General features: G+C 43.7%; 1 protein-coding gene across 3 annotated transcripts in view; it reads left to right on the forward strand.

Annotated features, from left to right (window-relative positions):
- RREB1 (ras responsive element binding protein 1) overlaps positions 1-27,839 on the forward strand; it is a 125,053-nt gene that overhangs the window by 84,576 nt on the left and 12,638 nt on the right. For all 3 annotated transcript variants that reach the window (XM_074899634.1, XM_074899636.1, XM_074899637.1), the window contains 3 exons: positions 276-415; positions 14,343-14,532; positions 16,138-18,880. In XM_074899634.1, the coding sequence (XP_074755735.1) occupies positions 276-415; positions 14,343-14,532; positions 16,138-18,880 (3,073 nt within the window). The remainder of the gene's footprint in view (positions 1-275; positions 416-14,342; positions 14,533-16,137; positions 18,881-27,839) is intronic.

A 27,839-nucleotide genomic window follows, 5' to 3' on the forward strand; every position in this document is an offset into this window, starting at 1 on the left:
GGTTTATAAGTTGTTCAGATCGCAGTTTCTCATTAGAACTGATGTATCCGTGACTTAGCTGCACACTTTATCTCCTGCTGAGCACGTTCTCACACGCGCACAGAGGCTCTGTCGCTTACCCTCTCTCTGTTGCCGAAATGAGTAATTTCTGGTTGCCTGCAGCAAAGTTAAGGATGAAGCCTGCTACTTTTCTATAAGAAGGACTTTGAATGGATTGCATGTTGGGTTTGTTGCTTAAAATTTTGTCTAGTGAGGTGTTTTTCCTCTCTCTGAAGGTTGTCGAGGATGGTCACTCTGGTGAAGGGGATAAGAAGGCTGAGGAGGAAGTTTATCATTGTCCAGTGTGTTTCAAAGATTTTTTTTGCAAGTATGGGCTGGAGTCCCACATGGAGACACATCCAGATAATTCGTTGAGGTAAGAAATAGTCCCAAGAGTGTTTCTGGTCACCAGATGGCCTGAGGGAGCCTGCTTCGGAGAGGCAGGAGCCATTCAGCCCCCTGCACTTTTAACTGCCCCCCTTTATGTTTTTGAACAGGTATTTAAGTGTTTCTGCCTCATCTTCTGTCACTGGGGTGCTATAGGGCTTAATTTTATTATTTTCTGCAGATACAGGAAATCGTCCCAGTTAATAGCTGGAAATGTTTTTGGAAGAAATTAAAGCACACCTTCCTTCTCCCAAACCCATCACTGTTGTTACATAAAATTGTAAAATGCCCTCACTGCAGATTTCTAACAAGTTAAACTAAAGATGCTTAAAACATGAAGCAAAACTTTGTAGAAGTATTCAGGTACCAACTTCAGAGATTATTCTGCTTGGGAAGAAGGCAGCAGCTGGATATGAAGGTTTCATTGTCTGTTGTGGGAGTGAGTGAAGATAGATGAGTTTCTGGTTCTAGACTTTCAATAAAATGTGTTATGCTCTTCTGCCTGTTGAGGTTAGAGAATGGTTTGGATTTTGGCTTAAATCAACTTCTCTTAATAAGGAAAAATTAGTTATTAATTGTTTGGGAAGGTACTTGGGTGTTGTGTTTTGATTTAAGTAATTGCCCCTGAGACTCCTGATACTTTTTATTTCCTGTTTTTTACCATAGAAAAATGTAGAGTCAGATACATGAAGTTATAAAAGAGGTATTCCAAATCTAGTTTAAACATATAGAAAAGCTACTATTTTAGAAAAGGAGACTGTCCATTTGTAGAAGCTTGTCAATGTTACAAGCTCATTTTGGGACGTTGGGCTCTAATGATTTGTTTAGAAGAGTGCAGAATTCAGCATCTTGAAGTGTCAACAGTCTTTCCTGAATACAGTTTCTTAATAGAATGGCACGGAGCAGAGCCATCCCATTCTATTAAATGGGATTAATTCTATTACATTTTCCTTTTTTTTTTTTTTTTTTTTAAATTAGAAAACCTTGGTAAATATGTGTAAAACCATTTTTAAAGACATTGTAAGCCCTGTAATTACTGGGGAAAGGATTTGGAAAGATCTTTCTTAAATTTGATCCAGCAAATCATAATTAATTATATAGAGTTTGCTGTTTCTGAAGTAAATGGAGTAAATTTTCATTATAGAGCAAAACTGAAACAGTTGTGCTCTGGTAAGAGCTCTGCAACTCCCATAAAAGGGAGTCTGCCATAATTTTGCCATATACTTTACACTTTAGAGAAAGCAGCTGTTATATTAGGCTTATCCTGGCATTAGCCTAATTTTGAAGCTTCTATGAAGACAGGACGTCTTTGCAAAGTTATATACCATGGGCCTGAGTGAAAAGGTGGATTCTCTTGCTTTGACTGATAGATAAAAGGTAACAGAATAGATATCCTTCTAGCTTGGGCCGCTTTGCCGTCTGTTGCGACAAGGCAGAGACACACTGGCTGTGCAAACACACTGTTCATCCTCATGCAACTCTTTCTCTAGGATTAGGAGACTTGCTTTTGAATAATAACTCTCCTGAAATGGATTTTGCTACCCTTGATTGTGTTGAGCAGCAAAGACCAGAATGTGTCCCTAAATCAAAGCCATAATTGTGAAGCTCTGTGGGCAAGAGTTAAGGGTGGTGCTGGGATGCTTGTCTTTATGGACTGGTCTAGACGATGGTAAAGGGGTGTTTTGTCAAATATTTACTCTAGCAATTTAAGACATGTCAGTGGAGATAGGACAGGGCAAGGAAGCTGTGGTTCTCCCTGGTCAACTAACGTATTCAAATGCAACTTGCCCTGCCTATCTGGTGTAAAACCCATCTTTTGTCCTAGTCTAGACAAGTCAAATGACACTGTCTGCTTGGCCCAACCTAACAGAAAATCCTCTGGTAAGCAGAGCAGTCTGGGCTGCTGTTAAGGAGACTCTTTCATCCTAAAGGAAATGGGTTAAAATCCTTGGCAGGCAGGGGCAGTAATCCCCTGGTTCCCAGGGTTCTGCAAGACTGTAGGATTCAACAAGATAGCCTGAATGTGGTGCGCCATTCTCAGTCCTGAGTTCATGTGACAAATGATTCCTCTTGGTGTGGCTTAGGGGTGGTTTTTTGACTGAAACGAGTATCAGAGCAGAGGGCACGTGTATGGGTGTGCTCACGGCAGGGGAACTGTAGAACATTAGAAGGTGTTCATCAAATCCTGGTGTTTCCTTATTGTAGAAGGCAAGAACTTCTTCAAACAAAGTGTAGCACTGTGTTATGAGCAAAGGGCAGGGAGCAGAACACCCTCAGTCTCTTTTTATTGCCAGTATTGTAGAAGTAGAGTCACTTGATCAGGACCTCTGTGAGTCAGGTATCAGATGTTGTGCATCTTGGAGCCAGATGCTCTGGGTCTGGCAGTCAGTTTGCTCAGCACAGACTGTCATAACCAAAACTAAGTGATGCTCAGTCTACCTAGCCTTGCCTTTTTATGTAAACCACAGGGCAAACATCCGACATTTTTTTGCTCTCCCAGTAGTTAGTATAAAAATGATTGCAGACTTCAGCTCTGGAGTGGTGCGCCACGTGCATTGCCTTGACGGTGGTAGACGGTGATACCAGCCTCCCTCAGGCATGCGTGCCCAACAGCAGCATAGTGCCGGGGTGGGCAGGAGCTTCTGTCTGGCTTCGTTGTGGTCTTTTAATCCTGTCATTGTAGTGCCGTTGTGTAAATACAGCCTCTTGCCCTTCAGAGCCGTCTGAGTCTGTCTGTCCCGGCCCCCCTCTGCTAAGTAGCAGAAAAGGTAAGGCTGTCTGGCAGCCCCCGGATCAGTATGTGAGCAGCTAATTTACAGGGTGGGTCTTCCAGATACTGTCAAGTGAGCAATTTTAAATCACAGGGTTAGCTGTTCAAAGTCAGATGAAAAGACACCCCGCATTGTCTTCCCCTCTACTGCTTTTTCATGTAAAGCCCCGAGAGGGGAGCACCTCATTGTTTACTTGCAGCAGAATAAACAATACTTAATCCACTGATTGTGTGAGAGGGGCTCCCGCTTGGGAGAGTATCTCTTGATTATGTAAAATCCTAAATCGTGCATCTTTGTCTCCTAATTACGGTAGGAACTGCCCTGCTCTTGGGAGCAATAATAGGGCTCTTTGTCCCACTGACAATGGGCTGTGGCACTGCATCTCCTTCATGGCATTACCACCCCATGTCAGTCTCTGTCCCTTTGAAGCCCTGGGACCTGCACCCTAATTAGTGACATGAGCTGGTCCCAGCAAGGTTGTCTGCAGTCCCTGTTAGCAGCGGGGAGGTGGCCCAGGGGTGCTTTCTGATCCCCTTTGCCTCTCTACCTGGATTATTTAAAGAAGACCTCTGTTTCCCTGCAGCTGGGGCCTCAGGACACAGTCTATTTTGGTGAGTTTGTATCTGAGTGTTGATATAATTAGCGCTGAAATGCTGTGCAGCCAAGAGGGAAAATGAGAAACCTCGCCGAGTGGAGGAACTTCTCAGGAAACTTTTGTGGTGGAGGGTTGCTGTCAAACATGGTAATGTGCTTGTAAAGGTCACCTGACAGACAGCTCTGAGCAACATCAGCAGTACAAGCAAAGGAGAGGTGAGGATTTCCTGGGGAGAAACCTCTCGAGGCGCTATGTGAGGTTTCTCCTCTTTCCTTTGGCAAGTACAATGGAACAAGCTTAAAGTAAAACGTGTGGTTTTTTAAAAAGTACATGCGCTATACAATTCCCCTGTTGGTTTTCACTGTAACCAGAGAATAGCCTTTCTATTTTCTCTCCTCCTCCAGGAGGCTTCTTACAGTACTCTATACTGGCAGATAAAGGTTTTTTAACTTTTCCTCCCTCACAGCAGCAAGGAGACATTTATGCTACCTTTTATGCCCACCTTCCTGAGGAGAAGGAGAAGGGAGGTGGTAATAGCATTGCACCTACCCCCTTTTAGAGACACATTGCAACATCAGTTCTCAGCAAGGATGGTTGTGCAGTTTGAACATGGTAAAAGCCTGGATCTTAGTGAGTTTTATAAGGGTTTTCTGATCACATTTGGTTCAGTGTGACATTGCCTTCAGTTATGGGATTTGGTTTTGCTAACTTTTTATAGGAGACAAGAAACAAGTAGACATTGCAGAGTGTGAAAGACACTCTGCCCCAGTCACTGAGCTGACCTGGGGACCAGATCCAGTAGATGCCTGTTGTCATGAACGGATTCAGAGTAGATTAAGTTTTCTGACCTTTTACAGAGCATGTCCAAACAGTGATATAATATATGAAGCTCTGTAATTTGCCAAATCCCGGGCATATTTTCACAAGGACAGCAAAAGCAGTTCTCTTGCCCCAGGGTAATGTGCTTCTGTAGAACTTCCAAACAAAGAAAACCAAAAGCCATTCACAGTCTACCTTGTTCTTCAAAACACCCTACCCAAGTTTTGCTGAAACTTGTAAAGTCAAATTGGCTAGAGGTTGAACACCACCTTGGAAAGTTGTTTTGAACAGTTAGATCAGTAACAGGCATAGCAACAGAAGAGCTCAGGTCCTGGAATAGAAAGTGTCCGTTCAGCCTGTTGTAACCACTGTGAGCTTTTGTTTCCAAATACACTCCCAGCTGGAAAATGCTATTGCTGTGTCTTGGAGGTACCTAGCTTCACTCAGAAGGAGTGGACAATGTAAATGCCCTAGGAATGGTCTCCTGGATTCTGTGGGTAAATTGTTTCACAAGATGTCACATGCACATCTTGATTCAGTCAGGCTGGTCACCAGGTTTCCCCCTTTGCCAGCACATCCCCATTCTTCAGTGCATTGTGTCAGGTGGTGGAATGATGCAAGGCACCTGGACCTACGTCCCAGACTTAAATCATTTTAGCCAATACACACAAGTAACCCTGTTTAAATCAAGACAGTATGAAGTGGGTTTTGAGTCAGAATGATTCCAGCTACTTAGAATATTACGTGTTTATTGCCCAGTTACTGTTCTTCAGGGCAGTTCTGCACATTGGCTTTGGGGAGATAAAAGAGCCAAGAAATTAAATTAATGTAAATTTAAAGTGTACAGAGATGATTCCAATCATTAGCAGCAGTACAAAAGACTAGTAAAAGATTAAGTTGTGTACGGAGCAGCAATGTGACTGAGTAAAAGTACGTTGTACAGGATGTAACAGGGAAAAAAAAAATAACACAGAAAAAGCCCCTTAAGTTTCAGTCCTGTTTTTGCCAATGTCTACTTAAGCAACTTTAGTGATTCACTTTCCATCTTTTCTCTCCTTATATAGTAGGGAATAATCCATTTGACTTCATTTTTGTGAAGCACGTTGCTTTCTACACGTGGTCAGCCTTTTGTGGGAAGAGGGTATTAGTAACGTTGCAAACTTACAAGAATGAATGTGTTTGAAAACTAAATATTATTTGCAATTTATATTGTGAGACAAAACTATGAGTTTGTGGTGTGGAAAGGAAGTTTTTTCCTAGTAGTTGACACTACTGTTACTGGAAGCAACTTGAAGCACGAATGAAAAGTAGTCTTCGTGCACCTTTGTTAAATGCCATTCTACTTTTCCATCTCTGTCACAACCATTGGTGTGCACATAGATAAGCCTCATTCCTTGTTACAACTTCAAAATATGAAATGTTGTGCTCTTTTAATGCAGCTGGATAATTCTGAGGTTGTTGTATCCTACACGATTGTTGAGTACTGAGAGAGAGGTGGAGAGCATTCCAGCAGAGACATGTTTATGGACCTCCTTGACCTAGTTTTGGCACACTCTACTTTGGCCCCAATGCTCCCCTTCTTAGTCATTGTTTGAGATTGTACGAGCAAGGATAGTTTAGGTAGGAACCGCTGCTGGAGTTGCATGTACTAACAGAGTCAATGCTGCAAGATTTGTTACAGCCAAGGATGGAGGTGCACAGGGGTCAGTTGCATGGCATTGCCGATTTGGCTGTCTCCTGCTGTGCTCTGCTCTGCAAGCTGCTTGCTCAGTGTCTTGCCAATAGGAACTAGGAACCGAATCCTGATCTATGTTGGCAGCATTTTCAGTTCAGCAGCAATTCCATGAACCAGCTGGTGGTGATGAAATCCAGCTCTGGTAAATGCTATGACCAAAAATACGCTGTGGTAAGATGCAACTCAATGTTGCAGAGGAGAGGGTGTGCAAGTAAGCTGGCGAATGCATCCTTTTACTGAGCAAATGGAGAAGTAAAATCAGTGGGTTGAGCATCTGTCTGTATGCTGGCTTGCAAAAGCAGACCAGAACTGCATTTTAAGTGCTTTCTGAAGTTTTTGTTCAGGAAAGAGGGATGGGAAACATCTGAAGAGCAGTGCGAGTCCAATGCTGGCCTAGAAGTAGTCAGCTCACATCAGGGAGCTCATTGTGCTAGGAGACTGGGAATCCAGAGCAGCCGGGTAAAAATACCAGATAGTGAATGGACACAGGGAGTGACCCTCTCATGTGAAACTGTGTGGTGTGTCACATGGTATTATCTTAGCTCGGTTGCAAGAATAGAAAGTGGATAAAATGCAAAGCTGACTGTAGAGGAAAGCTGCTTGTAAAAGGGAATACAGGAGGGAAAGAGGGCTGAGCCAAAATAGGTCATTAGCATGCCTCTCTGATCCTGTTGACCAGGGTTTGTTTATACTCAGGCTCGTGCTGGCTGCTGCTTATTGTGTTAACAGTCATGTCTGCGTGCTGAGCATAGCTTACCTGCGAATGTAGATAAGGGCAAGGGTGTTCAGGCCAGATTTGGCTGCACCTATTTGTGAGCCCTGTTGTCATCAGTGGATGGTTATAGGATAGACAAATGCCTGTAGATATGTTTCTTTTTATGTTACTTGAGAAAAGTAGTGTTGCTTTTTTAACACAGTAGACACATAGATGGTTTTTTTTTTGTTTGTTTTTTTTTTAACTCTTGCCATTAATTTTAAAATTACACAAGTACTTGGCTTCCATATTTGAAAGATGTGTTAGAATTCAGGAAGAGCTTTCCTTTTCTTACCCTGAAGGAATACCAGAAGGTCCACTTGAGTTTGTGTGCACAAATAATGACTTTTATTATGGATGCTGTGCAGCTTCCAATTTTAGTAGCTGTAGAGGACTGTACTGGTCACGATTGGGTTGGTTTTTTCCCCACGTATGCTTGCCCTAATTATTAAATCCTTCATTGTTGCTTATGTTGATCTTCGGCTTTTGCTCCATGATTCCATCCAACCAATTTCTTGACACTTTTGGTTTTTAAAACTTTGACCTTTATTAAGTAAAAAGGTCATTATAAGAAAATTAACTACTTTGTGCAAGTGTCTGCAGTCCATCTCCCATTTTCCCTTTATTTGTTCTTAGTTCCATGTTAATTCTGTTGAAGTAAATGCTAGAGTGAACTACTGATCCACTGGGGCAGAGGTATTTAAATCTGGTACTGTTGAAATGTTGCTGGTGCATGCAATTTGTTACAGTGCTGGGTAGAAGTGAAATCTTTTTTCCTGATTTTTCTTTGCTCACACACAAAGTTAAAAGGTAGCACAGGATGGCTCATGCCTTTTTATTAAACCTTATAGTGATTAACTTCTCTTGAGTTACTCTGACTGTGGGAGTCACGATATGCTGGTGCTGACGCTGGCTCTGCAGCATGCCGACAAGTTTCTGAAGCACAACATCACTCTGGCTTATATCAGATCTACCCTGGCTCCTACATGATACTTTTTTTGCCTGGACCAGAGCGTGGCTGTAGGAATGCACACAGCATTGTGCATCCCTCTATTAATAGAAGGTCTGGCACAGTGGTGTCAGCCTTTGCTGCACCCAAGGGTGGCTTCTTTGAGGGAGAGGATTAAAGGGACAACGGGACACATTGGTAACAGTCGGACAACCAGTGGGGAGGTGGGAGGGAGGAAAAGTTAAAAGAAAAGTCCTGCCTTTGCTGAGATGAAGCAACGTGCACTGAACTTCTGGTGAGCTATCTCTGTCCCCCTGTGTGCTGGGAAAAGGGAGGGGCGCCTCTCCAGCCCATCATGCCTGCGTTGGCTCCTGGTGCTACTCTGCCACTTGCAGTTTCGGCGCTGACCCATAACAGTGGGAGAGCAGCAGGTCCTTCGGGGTCAGACACGCTGTGATGCTGCAGGGGAAGGAGGTAGGAACGGTCATCGCAGGACAGCAGGAAGACCCATGGGGATCCCCGGGGGGGAAGGCAGGAGCGGCATTCATAGCACTGCTGCTTTTCCATCACTCATCTGCAGCAAGTGGGAGAGATTAGTGCAGCTGTTGGATGTTATTTCCCAGGGCTCTGGGTGTGGAGGCCAGGAAGGGTTTTTCATGCAAAAGGAGATGAGTATCTGGACCTGGGTGGGGTTGCACAGAAGCAGAAACCAATTTTCTAGCTCTCATCTGCCTCCCTTTGCCTTGCTCCAAAAGAAGTGAGAGAGAAGCAAAGGAATCCTTTCTTGTATGTCTGTAACCTGCTAGTTTTTCTTTCATAGGTGGTGAAAACCCTTATGTTTGAAACCATCCTTTCTCCATCTCCCCCTCCTTGTTGGCCTCCTCTGCAGCACACATTATCGGTGCGGAGGCTGGGAGGCTGCTCCCGTCCCTGGTGCGGACATGAGTCAATGGCAGGGAGTCGTTCATCTTTCTCTTCTGCCCAGTTGTATTATTTTTAGGTCAGCATAGGATTTTCTTTGCTTGTAAGAAGAGCTGCATTAATTCTGAAAATAATGTGAGACAGAAAAGAGAATAATAACAACAAAGGTAGAAATTTATATACAGTACATATTAGGGATTTCAGTGGGAGGAGTTAGATGACTAAATAACGTAACTGTGTATTAATGACTTCTGTCTCGGGATATGTTTCATTCTTGTTTTGTTTTCCTTGCTTCTGTTTGTGGCAGTTGTTAATGAGCATGGACAGGAAATGAACAAAATCGTATCAAGCCTTTTATTTTAGATGAGGCCTAGAGACTAATATTGGTTTTGTTTGTTGAGATCCACAAAATGGGCAACACAGTGAGCTGGGTGGGTGAAAACTTCAGGTTTTAGTCTACTCTTGTGTGGTTTCAGAAGTGTGACTAGAAGAATGCTAAATGTCACTTTCTCTTTCCCACTGCCAGTCTCAGGTAATGCTTAGCGTTTGTTTAAATTCTTGGTAACAGAATGATGGATATTAAATGTTTGGCATTTACATCTTGACTACTGACATAAAATTTAGAAGGATTGAATGTTTGACTGCATTACCCTTAACCAAATCAAGAGCGATTAATTTTTGCTTAAAATTTGGCTCTGCATTTTCTTTCTAAAATGTATTTAATTTTTTTAAGGAAAAAAAGCTATTTCCATTGCTGACAAATTGGAATTGGCTCAGAGGAGAGTGTAGTGCAAGGCAACAGGCATCGCTTATGTAAACTTTTCTTGCATAGGTGCTGCTTGTTGTAAGTGTAGTAAATCTTGGCTTGCCTCTTGAACATGCTGCACAAAGCATTGCCTATTTCTTAAAGGCTGTTAAATGCTTTTATATCCTAATTAGCATTACACATTTCAAGAATACTAACTTATTTTAGTAGAAAGCTTTTTAATGGTGTGTTTTTACACAGAGACCTTGTCTGCATTTAAAAAAAAAATGAAAAAGGTGCACTGGTGTAGTAATAATTAAACAGACTAGCCTGGTGTGATACGTGGCTTGGGCACCGAGGTCAGCCTGGTCATTGCACTGTTGTAGCACAGTTATATTTCGATTCTGCTTTTGTGTTTTAGAAGTTCTGGTTTCTCACCCGCTTGCTTTCTACACCTCTGCCAGAGAGTCAGAGCCCTAATATTACATTCGCATTGTACAGGTATGAATGACTCCAAAACATAAAGGCAATTGAGAATAAAACTCATTTTAAAGTGGTCTTAGCTGCTAAAAGCAGTTTTTTCCTTTTTACTTATAATTGAATCTCTGTGCTTGGAAACGAACAGCTTTCTTCTCTCTGCTCTGTAATCATATTTATAGAAAAATGGAAAACTGTGGCCAAGACTAGCAATCACATGATAACACAGCAGCTTTTATTTGATACATCTGGAAACTTACCTTGCAAGTAGAGTGCTTTTATCTCCACTCAGGTGTTGAGCCATTGCTCTGCCTGTTCTGCTAACAACCTCAGAACCTGTTCCCATCTCTGTTCTCTGCAACCATACCATCCGTGTTTGACTTGGCAGTACACATGAACAGACTTGTGAAATTGTAAGGAGAGGGGTTTTTTTTGGTGTTGTTTTTTTTTTTTTTTTTTAAAGTTCATCATGAGCAAAGTATTACCATATGTTTCAGATGCTTTATTTGATATGCTGGACTTTTCAGACTTTCCATAATTATTTCACTTTTTTTTAAAGCAATTTAATCAAGATGAAAAAATGTTCATATGACCTAGGATTCCTTTCTCTTGTCCTTCTTAGACTGTGTTTTTAGATCTACAAATACAGCAGGCATTGACACTACCTAAAGATGGAAAATAGTACTGATGACAAAACAGACAAATTAATGGTTAGGCTTAATACAAGCCTTAGTCAATGCAGCATGATGCTTGCCTTAACTTTTTAGGTTTTGAAGCTTAGTATCTCTGATTTTTTCTTGGAGATGGTGCATATCCTTATCTGCACCTGCATTGCTAATTGTATTGAAAGCTCAAGTCATGTCATTTGGGAGAAACTCGGACTCTCTTCCTACTTGAGGTGAGGGGGAGGGAGCTCAAAAAAACCACACACACACACACACACACAAAACCCGTTGTGCATACACTTGGGCAAACGGGCCATGTATTTTAAATGGCTTGCATCCATAGCGAAGACTGACAAGCCCAAGTGAGGTCTGCAGAGCCCGAGAGACCTCCAGAGCCAGTGGTACAGCGGCAGCCCTCAGCATCAAGAGTGACTTTACAATGACCTCCCTTGCCCTTGGCCAGTGGTGTGGGCCCAGGGTGCCAGTGCAGGCTCTGGACCCTGCTGGGCCACCTGCTTGCCTGGAAAGCCAGCCCTGGGGAGGCTGCCCCACACATCTCTCAAGGAGAGTTTTTCTTGGGCTGTTTGTATTCTGGATCTCTGAGCTGCATCTGCCTTTACAGGTGTGCCTGGGCCGTGGAGGAAGGGAGGACATCCACAGGAGTCCTGTGCTCCAGCTGCTGCGTGATCTGTAAACTGTGGCAGCAGGGGAAGGTGCTGAGCCAGGGCGCGGTGCATTCATATGCCCTGAAGTGCCTGCATCTTGAGATGACGGGTGTGATTTATCTGGATGTTTCTTTTTTCAGCCAGGAGCTTCTGTTTGACTGAATGGAAAAAGAGCTTAATCCTTTTCCCGACTTCTCTTTTTGCTTACTGCTTCTTCACTCACAGTAAGGAAAATAGAAGACCAAGGAAGAGAAAAACACAGAGGTGTTTAATCCTATGCATTATAAAAGAGAGACAGTACATATTCCTTTTTCAAGATATATTGCTTTTGTTTGGGGGGAGGGGAGACAGTTCCCTTTGCATGGAAAACACCATTTTTAAATTGCAAATTTTTACTGTCCTGAGGCAGTAGTTGATACAGGTGGTACTGCAAAGGACTTTCACACGGGTCCCTGCTCTGAAAGATTTACTCTCAAGTTCAACTTTTGATAGGAGCTCTAAATAAACCAGTGCTTAAAATCAACATGTCACACAGCGGATGGAGGTGAGGGAGTGTAAGATGGACGAGGTGCACCACCCTGCTGTGTGGGGGTGCTGGCTGCTTGCCCAGGGGCACAGGCTGCTTGCAGAGGGGCACAGGCTCCTGCTTGGCCCAAGTCCCGGGTGTACCGTAGCAGGCACCAGCTCTCCCCAGTAGTGTTTTGGTCCAGTCAGCGGTAGCTGTGCCTGCCCTGTCAGGCACGAGGGGATACAGCTGTTGCACTGATTGCTGGTCCAGGGGAGGCCAGGCACATCAGGAACCCTGGAGCTGCCTCAAGACACCCCAAGATGAGGGTCTGCAACCCTCTGCAGAACAGCTGGCCCCACAGACCGTCAGCGATGCTCCTGGTGCAGGAGCAAATTGATTGCAAGCCCTTGTCTGTATGCTGACGTACAGGAGGAGGATGCCAGAAGCACTGCTTGCTTTCACATGAGGCGTTTTCATCACCTCTAAAAAAGAATTTTATTTCAGTAGCCTGCAAGGTCTTCAGGTGACTGCTCTAACCTTTAATGCCCTTCTTCCCCCAGCGGTTATGATGGTTGTGTGTTTTTGTTTTCACTGAAGATAAAAGCTTTGCATCACGGAATGGGTGCTGCCAAGCGAGCTGGAGGAGAGCTGTAGATGCTGATGCGGGAGGAGTGCTACATGTTGGCATTCCCCCCCCCCCCCCCCAAGATTGTTGTCACTTTTAGCAGACCTCTTTACGTAAACATTTGCTTTGTAAATAGCATTGGTTTGGTATTTAGTGGAATGCAGGGACTGTGCTGGCAAGAATTATAAAGGTAGGATGCAAGTGAATTGACAGGGGAGATAAAACAGATCAAACCTTCAGCACGTAATATTTATGTCCCAGTGTTCTGGGTACCATGATAACAAAGACCATGTTACATATACTTCACACATGCTTCTTTCACCACTCAGAGACTATGAGTCCAATTGCTTTGTGGGTGACTTGGTTATCTCTTAATTTTCAGGGAATAAAAAAAGTCTGTGGAAGTTTGTGTAGTGATAAAAAGAACAACAATGGGAGTTTGTTAGGGACAGGACAGGGAGGGAGTGGTTTCAGGATTTTGTCAGAAGTCATTTCTAATTGCAGGATGTTTTTTTAATGAGTAGGCACACGTCCTTTTCCTTGTGTGGAGGACGAAGACAGTATGAGAACTAAGGGGGAGATATGTGAAAAACTCCTAGTGCGTATAATATTCTCACCGTCAAAATCTGAATGCTTCACATTCACTGGTGTTTGCCTCTGTGAAACCCATGCTTTGGCTGCAAACTGGGGCTGTAACCCAAGGAATCATGTTGAGTGAAACTGTGTGTCACTTGCTGAATGCAAAGTGGATGTGACCTGTCACGCTGCAGAGCTGAAATCCCAGATATTTGAAAGGCAGGAGGCTTGTTTGTTAATGTGTTGGCCAAGTGTTGCTGCATAGTCCTTACTGCCTTCAACATAGCTGCATTTCCCCTACCTTTGGTTGTTTAACTGAAGTCTACTTTGTGTGAGAAACTTTTGATTAACTGAATTTTGGATTTGAGAACTTAAGAAAAACAAGAAACCATAGCAATAAAGTGTGGGTCAGAAAAGACCTTGCTTCTGCAGTTTTCTTTGGGGCACACAGGCTGTGAAGGGCGTGTATGAATGTCAGAAGTGTTAAACCTGTTTCAGGTCTTCCTCCTCTGACCTGCCTCCCCTCCATGGAGCACTAGTTTTCCTTTTTAAACCAGTATATTTCTCATAACAGCTTTGAAAAAAATCAGTGCAAGTTTATGGAAAGGCAGTGCAGAGAAAATTATACATGGGTTATTTGAGTGGTGTGCAGTAGTATGTTTTAAGCAGTAGTTAAAAAAAGTGCTATGTATACTTTTGCAGCTGATTGCTACTTAGGTCCAATTTAGCCCCTTCTTGTCACTGATTTTTTTAAAATGTCTTTTATTTTAGTAGTACTTCTTAGTAAAAATGAAATGGTGTCAAGCCATTGAAGTAAAATACTCTCAGCTGCCAGTTTGCTGTCTGCCCATGTGGGATGCGCAGTTCTCATGTGCTATGTTCTTTAAACTTCCAGTGAACTTAATAGCCAGAAACTGGTAGAAAGTAATTGTGACTGAAATGGCCTTTCTGCAGTGATAGATTTTTGACAAGCTGTGGCTTCGTTTTGCATTTAGCAGGTTCTTAGCATCACAGGGCAAGAGAAAGGAGGCTGTCCTAATGCAAAAACAATGCTAGTTCTTAAGCTTCCAGTAGTCAGTAAGTAATTTCATTTTATTCCTTTTCTTTCCAGGTGTGACATCTGTTGTATTACCTTTCGTACTCATCGGGGCTTACTGCGCCATAATGCAGTTATCCACAAGCAGCTTCCCAGGGATCCAATGGGAAAGCCATTCATTCAGAACAACCCTTCGATTCCAGCAGGCTTCCATGACTTGGGATTCACGGACTTCTCGTGTAGGAAGTTCCCCCGCATTTCTCAGGTACTCTCTGTTCTTCATAGCTTAAGGTGCCAGCTGATACAGTGCATATCTTCTGAATTCATTGAAAGATTCATCCTTGAAGAGGCAGAGACTGAGTGCAGGATATTTTGTGGAAAGCACATTACCACTGTCCGTGTAGGCTTCAAACACTTTCTGCCTTTTCTTTTTCTTTTTTCATCTAAAGAATATTGGGGTTGCTTTTTTTTCAGCATTGCAGTGGATAACTATTGGTATGAAAGATCTATGAAAATATTTTAAAGGAAAACTTAAGTGATATTAGATACTTGCCCCTTTCAGCCTGCCCATTACTTCTCTCCTTCCCAAAACCATCACATATCTAAAATCAATAGGGAGGACACATGGTAAGGAAGACATTATTTATTGTAATTTAGTGCAACAAGGATGTAGTGTGTTCTGAAAACCTTTGGGAGGTCACCTTACTAAACGGTGACATCTTCAGTGATTTCTTCTCAAAACTCCCAGGCACCTTTCCACTATGTTTTTCCATGAGGTCTGAAGATTTTGCACCTTTGAGGGACAGGGGCTTGGGAAAGGCAGGGAGATAGTCTGTAAATATTTTTCTGAGAGTCATAAAGCTTTCTATTAGATGGCATTAGTCCTCCCTCTGTCAAACCTTGCCTGCTTTAGTTAGTTTGGGTCTGGATGAAGCAGCTTATTATTTTTTTTTTAAAAAAAGAAAGAAATCGGCAGCACAATCCACCAGGACCATGCTTATTCAGTATCTGCGCTTTTCTTGTTCTACTTGGATTAAAGTATTGATTTCCATCTCTTCTGGCTGCAAGATGGTAGACCTGAAATTTGCTCCTTGTCCAGGGAGGCATGAGCATGGAGGTCATTCTGTAACTCTGGTAGAGTCTTGGTGTAAAAGTTTATAAAGATCTTGCCAGCCCTCTAAATTTATCACTTGTGCTCTTCTTTGGTGTGGAACCTTTGCAACATGTTAGCTATCTGGGTAGCATTTAAATACAGCATTTGGATTCATGATAATTTTCAGAGACAGGTATAAAATCCATTTGTGAGCTTAGTATTTTTCTTGGAAGAATAAATGTAATCAGAATTCACTAACCAAAAGCCCTCCTGTTTTGGGCTCTGTATTTCATTGGTTTGCTTTTGGGGGATATTATTTTCGTTGGTTTATGTTGTTTTGCCTTCTTGGATGCCTTTTTTTTTTTTCCTCCTTGCTTCCTAGTTTCTTTGTTGTAATAAAGCTAAAGGAGGTAGTCTTAATGCCCAGCTTACTGGAGTTTGGGGTGTAGTCTACTGAGGCTCCTGTTCTGTCAGTGAAGTGAAAGAGACTTCTGGAAGTGAAGTTCAGGATGGAAAATTATTTGAGAGTCTGAATAGCCCTCTGAAGGAGTTTGCCTTTATAGAAGGGAACTTTTGAAGACTCGGCTCAATTCAGGTACACCACTTAGGTGACTAAAGGCAGGAGCAGGAATATCTCCATGCCAGGTAGGTGGTGACTGCTCTAAACTCCTTAACTTGGGCAGTGGAAGAGAGCGTGAAGGGGTTTTGTTTTGCAGCAAGATGTGATGCCTTTTCATTTTGATATGTCTACTCTAAATATTTTTGCATGTCTTGCAGGTCTGGTGTGAAACAAATTTGCGAAGGTGCATCAGTGACTTCCATCGATTTATTTGTGAGACGTGTAACAAGGCATTCCCCATGCTTTCGGCGCTCAAACTGCACACAGAAACTCATGTGATGGATCAGGGAAAAGACAAGCACAAGTCACAGCCCACGACCCCACCTGGTGAGAACCCAGACCAGAAAGCCTTCATGGCATCCTTGGGCCTACAGTACACCAAAGACATCAAGCCTGTCAAGCAGGAGGACAATACACAAGATGAGGTCCAAGAAATGCGGCTCAGAGCACTGAAGAGTAACCTACCTCAGGAACCTGGCAGCACCGGTCTGCTCAGCCTCTCTCCTCTGGAAGCTGCCTCCATGGGAGGGTCATTTTCAGTCCTTCCCCCTACAAAAGAAAACATAAAGCTCCTCTCACTGCAGCCTTTCCAGAAGGGTTTTATCATCCAGCCTGACAGCAGTATTGTGGTAAAACCCATCTCCAATGAGTCTGCCATTGAGCTGGCAGACATTCAGCAGATCTTGAAGATGGCTTCTTCTGCTCCTCCTCAAATCAGTCTTCCTCCACTTTCTAAGGCACCTTCTGTCCCTGTGCAGTCCATTTTCAAGCATATGCCACCGCTGAAGCCAAAGCCTTTGGTAACACCCCGAACAGTCGTCGCAACCTCTACACCTCCTCCTCTTATCAGTGCCCAGCAGGCTTCCCCTGGCTGCATCAGCCCAAGCCTCCCACCTCCCCCTCTGAGGTTGATCAAGAACTCGGTGGAGTCCTCCTCCAACTCTCACCTCCCCCAGCCAGGAGCCAAATCAAGTCCTTCCTCGCAGTTGCTCCTCCAACCCAAAGTAGAGCCTTTAACTCAGCATGAGATGAAGACACAACTGGAGCAGGACAGCATCATTGAAGCTCTCCTGCCTCTGAGTATGGAAGCCAAGATCAAGCAAGAGGTCACAGAAGGAGACCTCAAAGCCATCATCGCAGGGGCAGCGAACAAGAAAGCCCCAACCATGAGGAAAGTTTTGTACCCCTGCCGTTTCTGTGACCAGGTCTTTGCCTTCTCTGGTGTCCTGAGAGCTCACATCCGTTCTCACTTGGGTATTTCCCCATACCAGTGCAACATCTGTGACTACATTGCAGCTGACAAGGCAGCACTGATCCGGCACCTGCGGACGCACAGTGGGGAGAGGCCTTACATCTGTAAAATCTGCCACTACCCATTCACCGTGAAAGCCAATTGCGAGAGGCACCTGCGAAAGAAGCACCTCAAAGTGACCAGGAAGGATATAGAGAAGAACATCGAATATGTCACCAGCAATGCTGCAGAGATGGTGGATGCCTTCTGCTCCCCAGACACAGTGTGCAAGCTGTGTGGCGAGGACCTGAAGCATTACCGGGCCCTCCGCATTCACATGAGGACACACAGTGGCTGCCAGAAGAAGAAGCCATTTGAGTGCAAGGAGTGTGGCACAGCCTTTTCAGCCAAGAGAAACTGCATTCACCATATCCTCAAGCAGCACTTGCATGTGCAAGAAAGGGAGATTGAGAATTACATCTTAGCAGTGGACTGCAGTGCCCAGGAAAGCCAGACAGACCCTCCTTTATTGGACGACAGCACTTACATGGACCGCAAGCCCATGACACCTTTCCTGGAGCCACAAAATGGCTTCTTGCTTGGGACATCATCTCATGTTCCCATCAAACTTGAACCTGCAGGCAACTTCCCGATGGATTTTGACGAGCCGTTGGATTTCTCTCAGAAGAACAAAAACCTGAGTGCTGTGCAAGTGAAGCAAGAGAACCTGTTTGGTTCTTCTCCCCTGTCCCTCTACGACTGTTCCATGGAGCCTATCGACCTGTCCATCCCCAAAGCCCTGAAGAAGGATAAAGACGATGTCACATGTGAAGCCAGAAATCAAGACTTGACTGCTTCTGGGAACAGTGATAAAGCCTATAACTGTCTGCAGTGTCCTTTGGTTTTTGGTGCCAATGGGAACTCAGAGAAAAATAGGGCCGTCAGACATCCCCAGCCACTGAAAGGTTCATTGCATTTGACTGTCCCAATCATTTCTCCAGCTCTCCTTGGCAATTCTGCCTTGCTGAGACCCTTGAGGCCTAAACCACCACCGCCACCTCTCTTGCCAAAGCCTCCAGTAACTAAAGAGCTGCCACCGTTGGCTTCCATTGCACAGATCATTTCATCTGTGTCTTCTGCTCCTGCTTTGCTGAAAACAGAGGCTGCAGACGTCAGTCCCAAGGCAGTGAGCAACTCCACTGGGTGTGACAAATCAGGGAACGCCAAAGCAAAAGTGACAATCGTGATGCCTGTTCAGAGAGACTCCAGCCTGCCCAATGACCTGACTCAGGCGTGTGATCCAGAACAGTCTCCCATTGCCGATGCTGGGTTGACCAAGAAAAGAGGTAGAAAGAAAGGAACAAAAAATAAGCCTAAACTTAGCAGTGGTGTGGATCTGGAGTCAAGTGGGGAGTTTGCTAGCATAGAGAAGATGCTGGCTACCACAGACACTAATAAATTTAGCCCATTTCTGCAGTCCACTGACAATTTCAAGGAAGAAAGTGGCAGAAATGGAACAAGTGAGGATGAGAAGGAAACTGCTGAAGATAAGCTGCTGAGAGGGAAGAGGAATGCTTACTCAGACTGCCTGCAAAATATCTCCTGTCCTTACTGTCCTCAAGTCTTTCCATGGGCAAATTCCCTGCAGCGGCACATGCTCACTCACACAGGTAAGAGCGCCTTGTGCTCATGGTGGATTGTAACACCTGAGGATGTTCCTCATGGAAGGTCCTCCCCATGGAGGGATCTACCTTTCTTGTCCTCTCTCTGATGCCTAAATGGTATTCTTTGTTATTTTGCAAATCTGGAGCTGTTGCTGTTGTGTAGTGGTGGTGGTAAATTTTTCAGTAATGGAATAATCTCTATGCCTTTGAGTATCAAGGGAGCAAATTAAACTGCTAAAACCCATTTGACTTCAGTGGCATAACTTAGCGTACCTGGGAAAAGACTCTGGTTTCAGGTGTTCTGTTATTATTGTCTTACCTTGAAGGTGAACCTGTATGTTGAATATTTCATTGTGCCTTGCATGGTTTGTTTGGCTGCTTCTAGTGGCTGTTTGTCTGCATCAGTAATAACAAAAAGATCCATAAAAATGAGCAAGTAAGTATAGAATTGTGGCAGGGAAGTAAAATAATACAGTGTTCAGCATGTTTTTTTTTTTCATGCGGTGGCTTTTATTTGGCAGATCAAAAAGGAGAATGCAAGAAACATCATCCTGAGCATTATGTAGCAGCTTGCCTCTAGGAAATGTTTCTTCTCAGTGCTAGACTACTGAAGGTGGGTTTATGCCCTAAGGTGTGGAGATGTGTATGGAATCTTTACTGTTGTGCCACTGTGTAAGTAACCTCAGAGATTTTATTCTAGGTTTGGGGTTATTTTTCATTCTTCTCTGTAAAGGAAATGAACTGGATAGGTTGCTGATTTGAAGTTTGCTCCGTTTTCCACCAACCCTGTAATAAGGTAATTAGCAGATTCTCATCCTGCTCTGGAGGAGAGAAAGGACAAAGCTCTATTTGGTGTTGCTTCTTTTTAAGTCAGTCACATTTGTTAATATTATTTCCTTCATTATGCAATCTCAACTCCTGACGTAAAGAGTAAAAGTTAGGGATATTTGTAAGAAACCATAGGGGAATTGAGTACAGCCTCATGAAAGATAACTTCTTTTTTTTTGAAGGAATTGAGGTATCCTGGAGCAACTGGTTCATGTCTGTGCTAAAGAGGGAAACCTGAAGAGGTAGAAGAGGTTAGCTAAGAGGTTTAAAGGGAACCTGAGCTGTGGAGGGAGCAGTCCCTATTACAGTTTGCTTTAGGTGACGTGAGGACATAACTTGCAAGGTATCAGTGCAACAGTGAGGCTATTGTTTTCTGGCCCACAGAAACCAAACTATTTCATCTTATTAAGCGTACAGTTTACTTTCCATGGTGAAGCAGAGCTCTTTATTTGTACCAATTGTTTTCTAACACCCTGCTCTCCAAAAAAAATATATAGTTACTGAAGAACCGTTCATGAGACAGAAAACAATAGAGAGGCTTTTCCCAGACTAAGGGGTTTGACCTGCTTATTGATGGCAGACTTCCAAGGTAGCAGCACTGGTATAAACCCTTAATGAAGACAGGAAAATGCACTCAGCTATGAGTTATACTGGTAGAACTTGTCTTCCCTGCTACCACTGGGCTGTGCTGCAATCCCCATAAGGAAGGCAAGCAACTGTGGCTGTAGCAGGGCTGGGTCCTCAGTGCAGATACAAAATCTTTGGTGATACTGTGGCAGTGACAATAATGAGATTCCAGTTGGTGTGCTCTGGCAATGATAATACTGAACTCTTATCTAATCATCATCAGATCAGTGTTGAGGGAGACTTGTTGCTGGAGGACCACCCCATTGCAAGCTTTGACTGGCCTTGGGGCATCTCCTTTCAGGTGACACTAGTACTCTGTTTCTAAACTGGGAGTTTGCAGCAGCTCCCCTGTGGCAGTAGTGTAGATGATGCTTACTGGAGGGGAGGGAAAGGTAAGCTAGGAAGGTAGAGGAGATTTAGGCCAGGGAGCTGGTGCCAAAGCAAGTGCTGGGATGCATTCAGGTGGAGCAAGCCCTGTGTTTTTGTGGCGAGTGTCAGGTGCTGGTGGCATGGGAGGAGTTTAGCAGCTGCAGGATAGATATGGCTGTTTGTTGTGTTTGTGTTCTGGGTGGGCAAGTTGGTTTTCTGATGGAGACATCTACAGTGTCATAGTGCAACACATGGTTTCCATCCCCACCTATTACACAGGCAGTGACTTGTTAGATATCTCTGTTTTTTAAAAGGAGTTAAGAAAAAAACATATTCACTAATCTTACTGTAAAGAGAAAAGGTGAACTTAATTGTCTGATCTTGATGGCTGCTCCCTGACCTGAGGAGAGAATGGTCCAGGAGACTGATGTGAACGGGATAGATGAGTTACAGTGATCTGCATCCAGACTGCATGTGTTGGGTATTTGCTCCATAGGGAATCACTGCAGGCAGGCTGATCTCAGCTCCTAGATTTATGTAGTATGCTGCTGTCAAAAGAACAAGGCAGTCATCTGAGCTAAAAAGTGGCAAAGTAGCTCCTCTCCATCCATTTGTAGGAAAGTTGTTATTGGAGTAATTGACGTAAGTGGTCTAAGCTAATTATGACTGAGCATGGTTGAGGAAAAAGGTGTATAATTTTGAGCATTTAAGTAATATCTGTATATTACCACTTCTAAACTACGATGTTTATACAGACATGAAAAGATTTTTGCAAGTGTGTCTTCCATGTTCAATAAAATGTTGACATTGAGGACTCCTTCCATACAGTGTCAAGATGATATTTACTTTTGGTGAAAGTGCAAAAATGCACATGCTGCCAGTAGCCCACCTCCCTCGTGCAACCAAGTGTCTCTCTAGTGAAAGCTTTTGCCCTGCTTATTCTTACCTCAGCTCCACTGTGTGTTTTTCAGTTCAAAAACATTTCCCTGTAAAAGCATACACCTTCCTCCCCAGTTTTTATTTTAATGCAAAGCTCACAAGTGGAGCACTGGGAGCTTGGTGTAGCTTGGTGTTATACAGTGTTTAACACAGTACCTGTGTTTTGATGTAACATGCTTGAACACTTGGTTTCAATATATTCTGTTGATATCTTTATTGTTTAATTTATTCTTCTGTGCTTAGCTCGGATTGCCTTTCTTTTTTGTTCTCCTGTCCTGCTCTTGACTTTTTTCATTCTTAGAGCAGCAAGTAAGATTTGCCCTGCAGGTGGTGCAGTTAATTTTGCTCCCTTACGGCATGTGCATCACACTAGGTTCAATATAAAATTAAAATAATGGTCTTTTCTGGCCATTAGTTTGTAGTAGGTAACCTATATACATTTGCAGAGAATCACTTGAAAATATTTTCAGAGTGATTCTGCCAGATCTTATTGGTCCCAAGATTATTTTTGTAGAAAGTGAGATTTAATGGCAGAGGAGAGGGTTTTTTTTGGTTTAGTTTTGTTTTGGTGTTACAACAGGAATGAACTGGACAAGAAAAGATCTATAAACAAAATAAAGTAATAAATAAATAGGCATTTTTATTCTTTGCTTTTATGACTTAAGTCAAAGTGAAATTGTAGACATCTTTACATTGCAACATTTGTCCTTACTGTGGCACTAAGGTGTTTCCACTAGGATGGCAGTGGTAGGAGATATCTTAATTAAGGAATGATCTTCTTACATGCTGTGATTGTTTAGATGACCCTTTATATTGAAAAGACTTTTCAAATTACTGGCCTCTGTGAAGCATCCAGCCTAGACTAGTCCTGCTGTGCTGCTAACCAAATTTTACAGTCAGTTCTGAGTCAATACGTAGGCACAGATGTATTTTAATGCAGACCATGAACATTCTTACAGAAAAAAGTTAATAAAAAATCAAATCACATTGCACTTAAACTGACTGTTTAGGTTGCCTTCCAGTGAGTAAGCATATTTTATCAGAAGAACAGCTGCCTTTAAGAGACAATACAGAAAGCAGAGGATACTGCTTTTTTTGCATTATCTTTTTTGGGCCTTTAAAGGTAACATTTTTTGAAAGCTGTCTGGTTTTCATTTGGGAACAGTACTGTGACTTGGGTTGGGAGGATTGGAGTTTGCACAGTAAGCAGGATTTTTGTTTGGGTTTTGAGATGTCCAACTAAGACGTTTATGTGGAAAGAAGCATATCTTATCTGTTGTAAGTATTGGTATGTATGACAAATGTTTGGTTGATACAAAAGTTTTAAAGGCTGAAAATATGAGAAAATTGTGACCTGAGATGCAGGTTGAGTTTTAAGTAATTAATCCTCAGCTAATCCTGTCATTGCATGCTTGAAAAGAAATGTGGAAAGGAATTGGGCTATCATGAAGCTAAAGGGTTTCTGTTCAACTTTGAAGTTCTGTTTTGTATTTGCATTGTGAATGAAGCCAAATAAGAGTGCAGAAAGTGGTGCTATTCGTAACCATAAATTTATGGTTGACTTAGCAGGCATCTAAAAAGAAAGAGTGACTTGAAAGCCTACAAAAAGCAGTGCCTTGATGCTTCTGAAAATTTGTGTTGACACTGGAAGAAAATTAAGAGAAAGAAACAGCACTTGAGATGACTGCGAGATGTGGGGAATCCCTCGTATGGGTTGAGATGTTAATTAGAACAGAACCAACTTGCAGAAGATTAAAGTGAGAAACACACGCACAATGTTGTATCAAAGAGGCTTCTGTCTTGGGTTGCGGGGGTGTCTGTGCAGAGGTTTTGCGTGTGATGTGGAAGGTGTGACAAGAGCTGACCTCATTTTACTCCGGGAGAGTAAAAGGGACCTGATCTCCTTTCCTTCTAGAGAAACTGATGCATTACAGTCCAGACAAGGGGTCTGTGTGGTGGGTGGGAAACTGGCTGACAGGCTGCACCCAGGGGGGTAGGGGTGGTGGTAAATAGCTCCTTTTTAGACCAGCAACCTGTCCCTGGGATCCCCCAGGGATCGATATTGCACCCAGTGCTTTTTAATATCTTCGTAAGTGATCTGGACGATGGGATCAAGTGTTCCCTGGTGAAGTTTGCCAATGATACAAAACTGAGTGGGGAAGTGGACAGTTCGGAAGGGAGAGCCACCCTGTGGGAAGACTTGGATAGACTGGAAGAACTGGCTTACAAGAACCTTATGACGTTCAACAGGGACAAGTGTAAGGTCTTGCACCTGGGAAAACATAATCCAGGAGTGCAGCACAGGCTGGGATCTACCTGCCTGGGGAGCAGCTCTGTCAAAAGGGACCTGGGGGTCCTGGTGGGCAACAAGGTCAATGATATGAGTGAACAGTGTGATGGTGTGGCAAAGTAAAGGATGCTGGGTTGTATCACCAGCAGAGATGAAGTTATTATCCCACTCTACTAAGCGCTTGTCAGGTACACAAGGAACACTGGAACACTGTGTTCAGTTCTGGTCTCCAGTATGCAAAAAAGAACAGACAGGCTGGAGAGGGTCCAGACAAGGACCACAAAGATGATCAAAGGACTGGGAAGCCTGCCATGTGAGGAAAGGCTGAGAGCTGGTTTTGTTCAGCCTTGAGAAGGTTTAGGGGAGACCTTGTCACCATGTTCTGGAATTTAAAGGGTGGCTACAAAGAAGATGGAGACTCCCTTTTACAAGGAGTCACATGGAAAAGACAGGGGATAATGGGCACAAGTTACTCCTGGGGAGATTCTGATGGGACACAAGAGGAAAATTGTTCACAGTGAGAACAATCATCCATTGGAATAAACTCCCCAGGGAAGTGATGGATTTGCCAACACTGGGCACTTCTAAGGTTCAGCTGGACAGGGTGCTGGGCCATCTTGTCTAGACCATGCTTTTGCTAAGAAAGGTTGGACCAGATGATCCTTGAGGTCCCTTCCAACCTGGTATTCTGTGATTTACAAGTAACTATCCTCACAGTCTCTTTCTTCATAAAGTCTTGCAGGACAGCTTTCTTCATTGCATTGCATGATCCTGGCTTCTCTTTCAACTCTTCCTGAGCTTAGTCCGTTGCCTTGTTCTAGTCATTTAAATGAATTACAGACATGAAAAACTTTCTGCAGTGGGGAAGTAATTGATTGCTTATTCAACATATGAGGCTTGATTCCACTGAATTCAATGGAATGATGCCCCATGGCTTTGATGGAAGTTATGTCAGATTCACATGGGTGATAGACATCTCAGAAGAGAGCCAGCGTTGAGGAGCTTACAGTCAGGATGTTGTAGTTGGTCACCAAGCAGTAAGGGCAAAGAGATAAAAAACCAAGTTTCTTATTACACATGAGAAGGACAGACATACTTTTTTCTTGTGTCAGGCCAGAAGCCCTTCCCCTGTCAAAATGTGTTACTGTCTTTTCTACCAAATGTAACAGAATTTGCACAAACCTGAAGTTGCCAGCTATTGCCTGAGGAGGAATGTGCTTACCCCCCCAGTCTAAGGAAGAGGATGCTGGATCTCCCAGTGGCACATATGTTTTTTCCTGGCTGTTAAGGATAGCAAGCCCAAGTTGTGTTTGGTGGGACTGAATGCTGTAGACAGGCGAAGCGTAAGGACATGAGAAGCGCCCTGCCACGTTAGAGCAGTAGTACCTGCAGCCAAGTGCTCATGTCTCTGATGGTAGTGGTAGGATGTGCCATTCAGGGTGAGCATGTGGGCCTGGCCTCTTCCTGTGGTCTGTTCCTCTTAATGCTTTATCAGCATCCACAACTGCTGCATTAGGGTTGCATGTTAGAGGGCAGATCCCTGCCTGCTTCCTTTACTACCTGTTTATGGACCCGCTGTCTGCAAGCCTTTCTTGACTGCTCTCTGAACACACTGATGCTGTCTGCCTCCAACTTCATCTGGTGTCAAGCTCCAGAAGTTCGCTACCTGCTGTGTAAGGAACTATTTTAAAATCTGTTTTCAGCTGACCCCCTGCGTGTTTCAGAGGGCCGTCCCTTAGTTTCAGTACTGCAGCATTTGGGGAATTGTAGTTCTGTGTGCACCGTCTCAGCTGCCTTTGTAAACTCAATCATAACAGCCCCTTCCCTCCTTCAAAATGAGAAGCCTGAGCCTTTCTGCTATGTCCTCACAGGGTAGCTGCCCTATCGCTTAGATCAGGTTTGCTGTTTGCCATCTGCAACATGACTGTCTCCTTTCTGTGGTGTGGAGACCAAAAGTGCAGACACCACCTGAAACAAGGGCACACCAGGGCTTTATGCAGCAGTGAAGACTTGGTCTTGCTCTCAGTACCCTTGCTCGCAGTACCTGATGTTTCTTGGCTTTAGTTTGGCTGCTGCTGCAGGCCAAGCCAGTGATCCTGGAGACCTGTCAGCAGTGGCTCCAAAACTTCCTGCCTGAATGTACCTGTGAGTACCACATTCAGCATCACATAGGCATGTTTTAAATTATTTTTCCAGGGGTGTTTTTACCTAATATTCATCTGCATTGAAGCTCACCTGCTATGGTATTACCCCCTCTGTTTTGAGAGTTTAGTATTGAAGTAGATTGATTGTCAGACCATACAAGGCTTTGTTGTAGGCAGGCGAGTGGCATTTAGTCAGAAAGGACAAGCTGACATGAAACCAAGGGTGTGAGCGTAGTCACTCAGGGTTTTTCTGTGCTAACCGAATGGGATGGATGCAAGAAGGAAGCTCAGCAGATGGTGGTACATGTCCCTTGCCTGAAAAGTGTTTGCACAAGGGAGATGTTGTTGTAGGGTGTTCACACCTCCAGGAGAGACAGGGTCACTTTGTGTCACTTTGAGTTGGTTTCATGGGAAAGTTGTTGAAGTAGCAAACCTAAAAGCAGCAAGAAGTTGTTGCTGTGTATTAGGGCAGTTAAAACTACGAATGAGTTGTTACTCTCAACCTCAGAGTAGCTGCTGATCAGATTGCACAGAAGTGTGCAGAGGATTTTCCTTTTACATTTCCAAGTTCTGGTTTGTTTGGGGAAGGCTGCTGTCTTCCCAGCCTCTCTCATCCATTCTTCTTTTAATACAACAGGTTGCCTTGCAGTGATTCAAATGTAGTAATACAGGTCTCAGTACTAGTCTAGCATTAAAATCTGCCATGCTGGGGACATGTTACGACGTGATTTGATCTTGCCTATCACAAAGAGACTAAGTTGCCTTGTTACCATGTTAACAGCCTGTAACTTCACAGGGCTGTAGCACGGTATCTGGGGTGTCACGTGGGCTCATCCTCCCTATGCAGACAACAGATGGCTACAGCATGAGAGGAAGACTCATGTTATAACATGATCCCTTTGCAGAACAAAAGTCTGCAGAAAGGGCTCTGAAAGTGCTCACCTCTGACAATCTTCACGGCAGAATGAAACTAAAATGTCCTACTTGGGTCTATTGAAAACTTTCTTTGTAGTCAGAGGGATCTTGATGCAGCCTAACTGGTTGGTCGGGTGAGGAGGAAAGCATTTCTAAAGCTACTCGTAGGACTTTGGTGGATGTAGATACTGTTCTTTGCAGTGGCACTGGGCTGGTCTGAGTGGTTTGACCTGCCCCCGGCAGACAGAGCCTTGGGCCACGGTTGGATAACACAAAGCACTTCTTGACCGTACTGGCTCGACCTGTTCCCAGCTGTTCATCCCCACAGTTGTGGCTGACCCAGCCGCCCAAAATAATGAAAAGGGCAAGGGGAGGGACCAGCAGTCATGAGATCAGTTCCTGGATCTGGCTGGAGGTATAGCCCTAAAAGAGCACATTGATGCAGCTGAGGTGTGGAGTTGGCAGCATCTCCTGGGAGGCGCTGGGGATAGATGCTGTTGAAATTGGCTTTGCTGTCAAATGCTTTGTGTCTTCAAATAGCAGCTTTAGACAGCAAAGAAGGAGCCCAGATCCTATACTGTTATAGTTACCGTGTGAACTTTATAGCCCAGCTTAGTGTTTATAAGTGGCTTTGCCAAGCGGTGTTTAATCCTGGTCCAAAACCATTCAACAACTTTGGACTTGTGGTGTCCCTCCACTGTCCAAAAAAACCCAGGATTCAAAATCAGTAGAAGTAAATTAACAATTTGAAACTGTGACTTAGTTTAAAATGGGGTCCTTTCTCCTTTTTCGTGCTGGTTTTAAAAGGTGCGTGAGTAGCATGCTTGGGGCTCACACGCAGAGCCCGTGCAAG

Source organism: Athene noctua, chromosome 2 (assembly GCF_965140245.1).
Source record: "Athene noctua chromosome 2, bAthNoc1.hap1.1, whole genome shotgun sequence".
NCBI classification, from domain to species: Eukaryota; Metazoa; Chordata; class Aves; order Strigiformes; family Strigidae; genus Athene; species Athene noctua.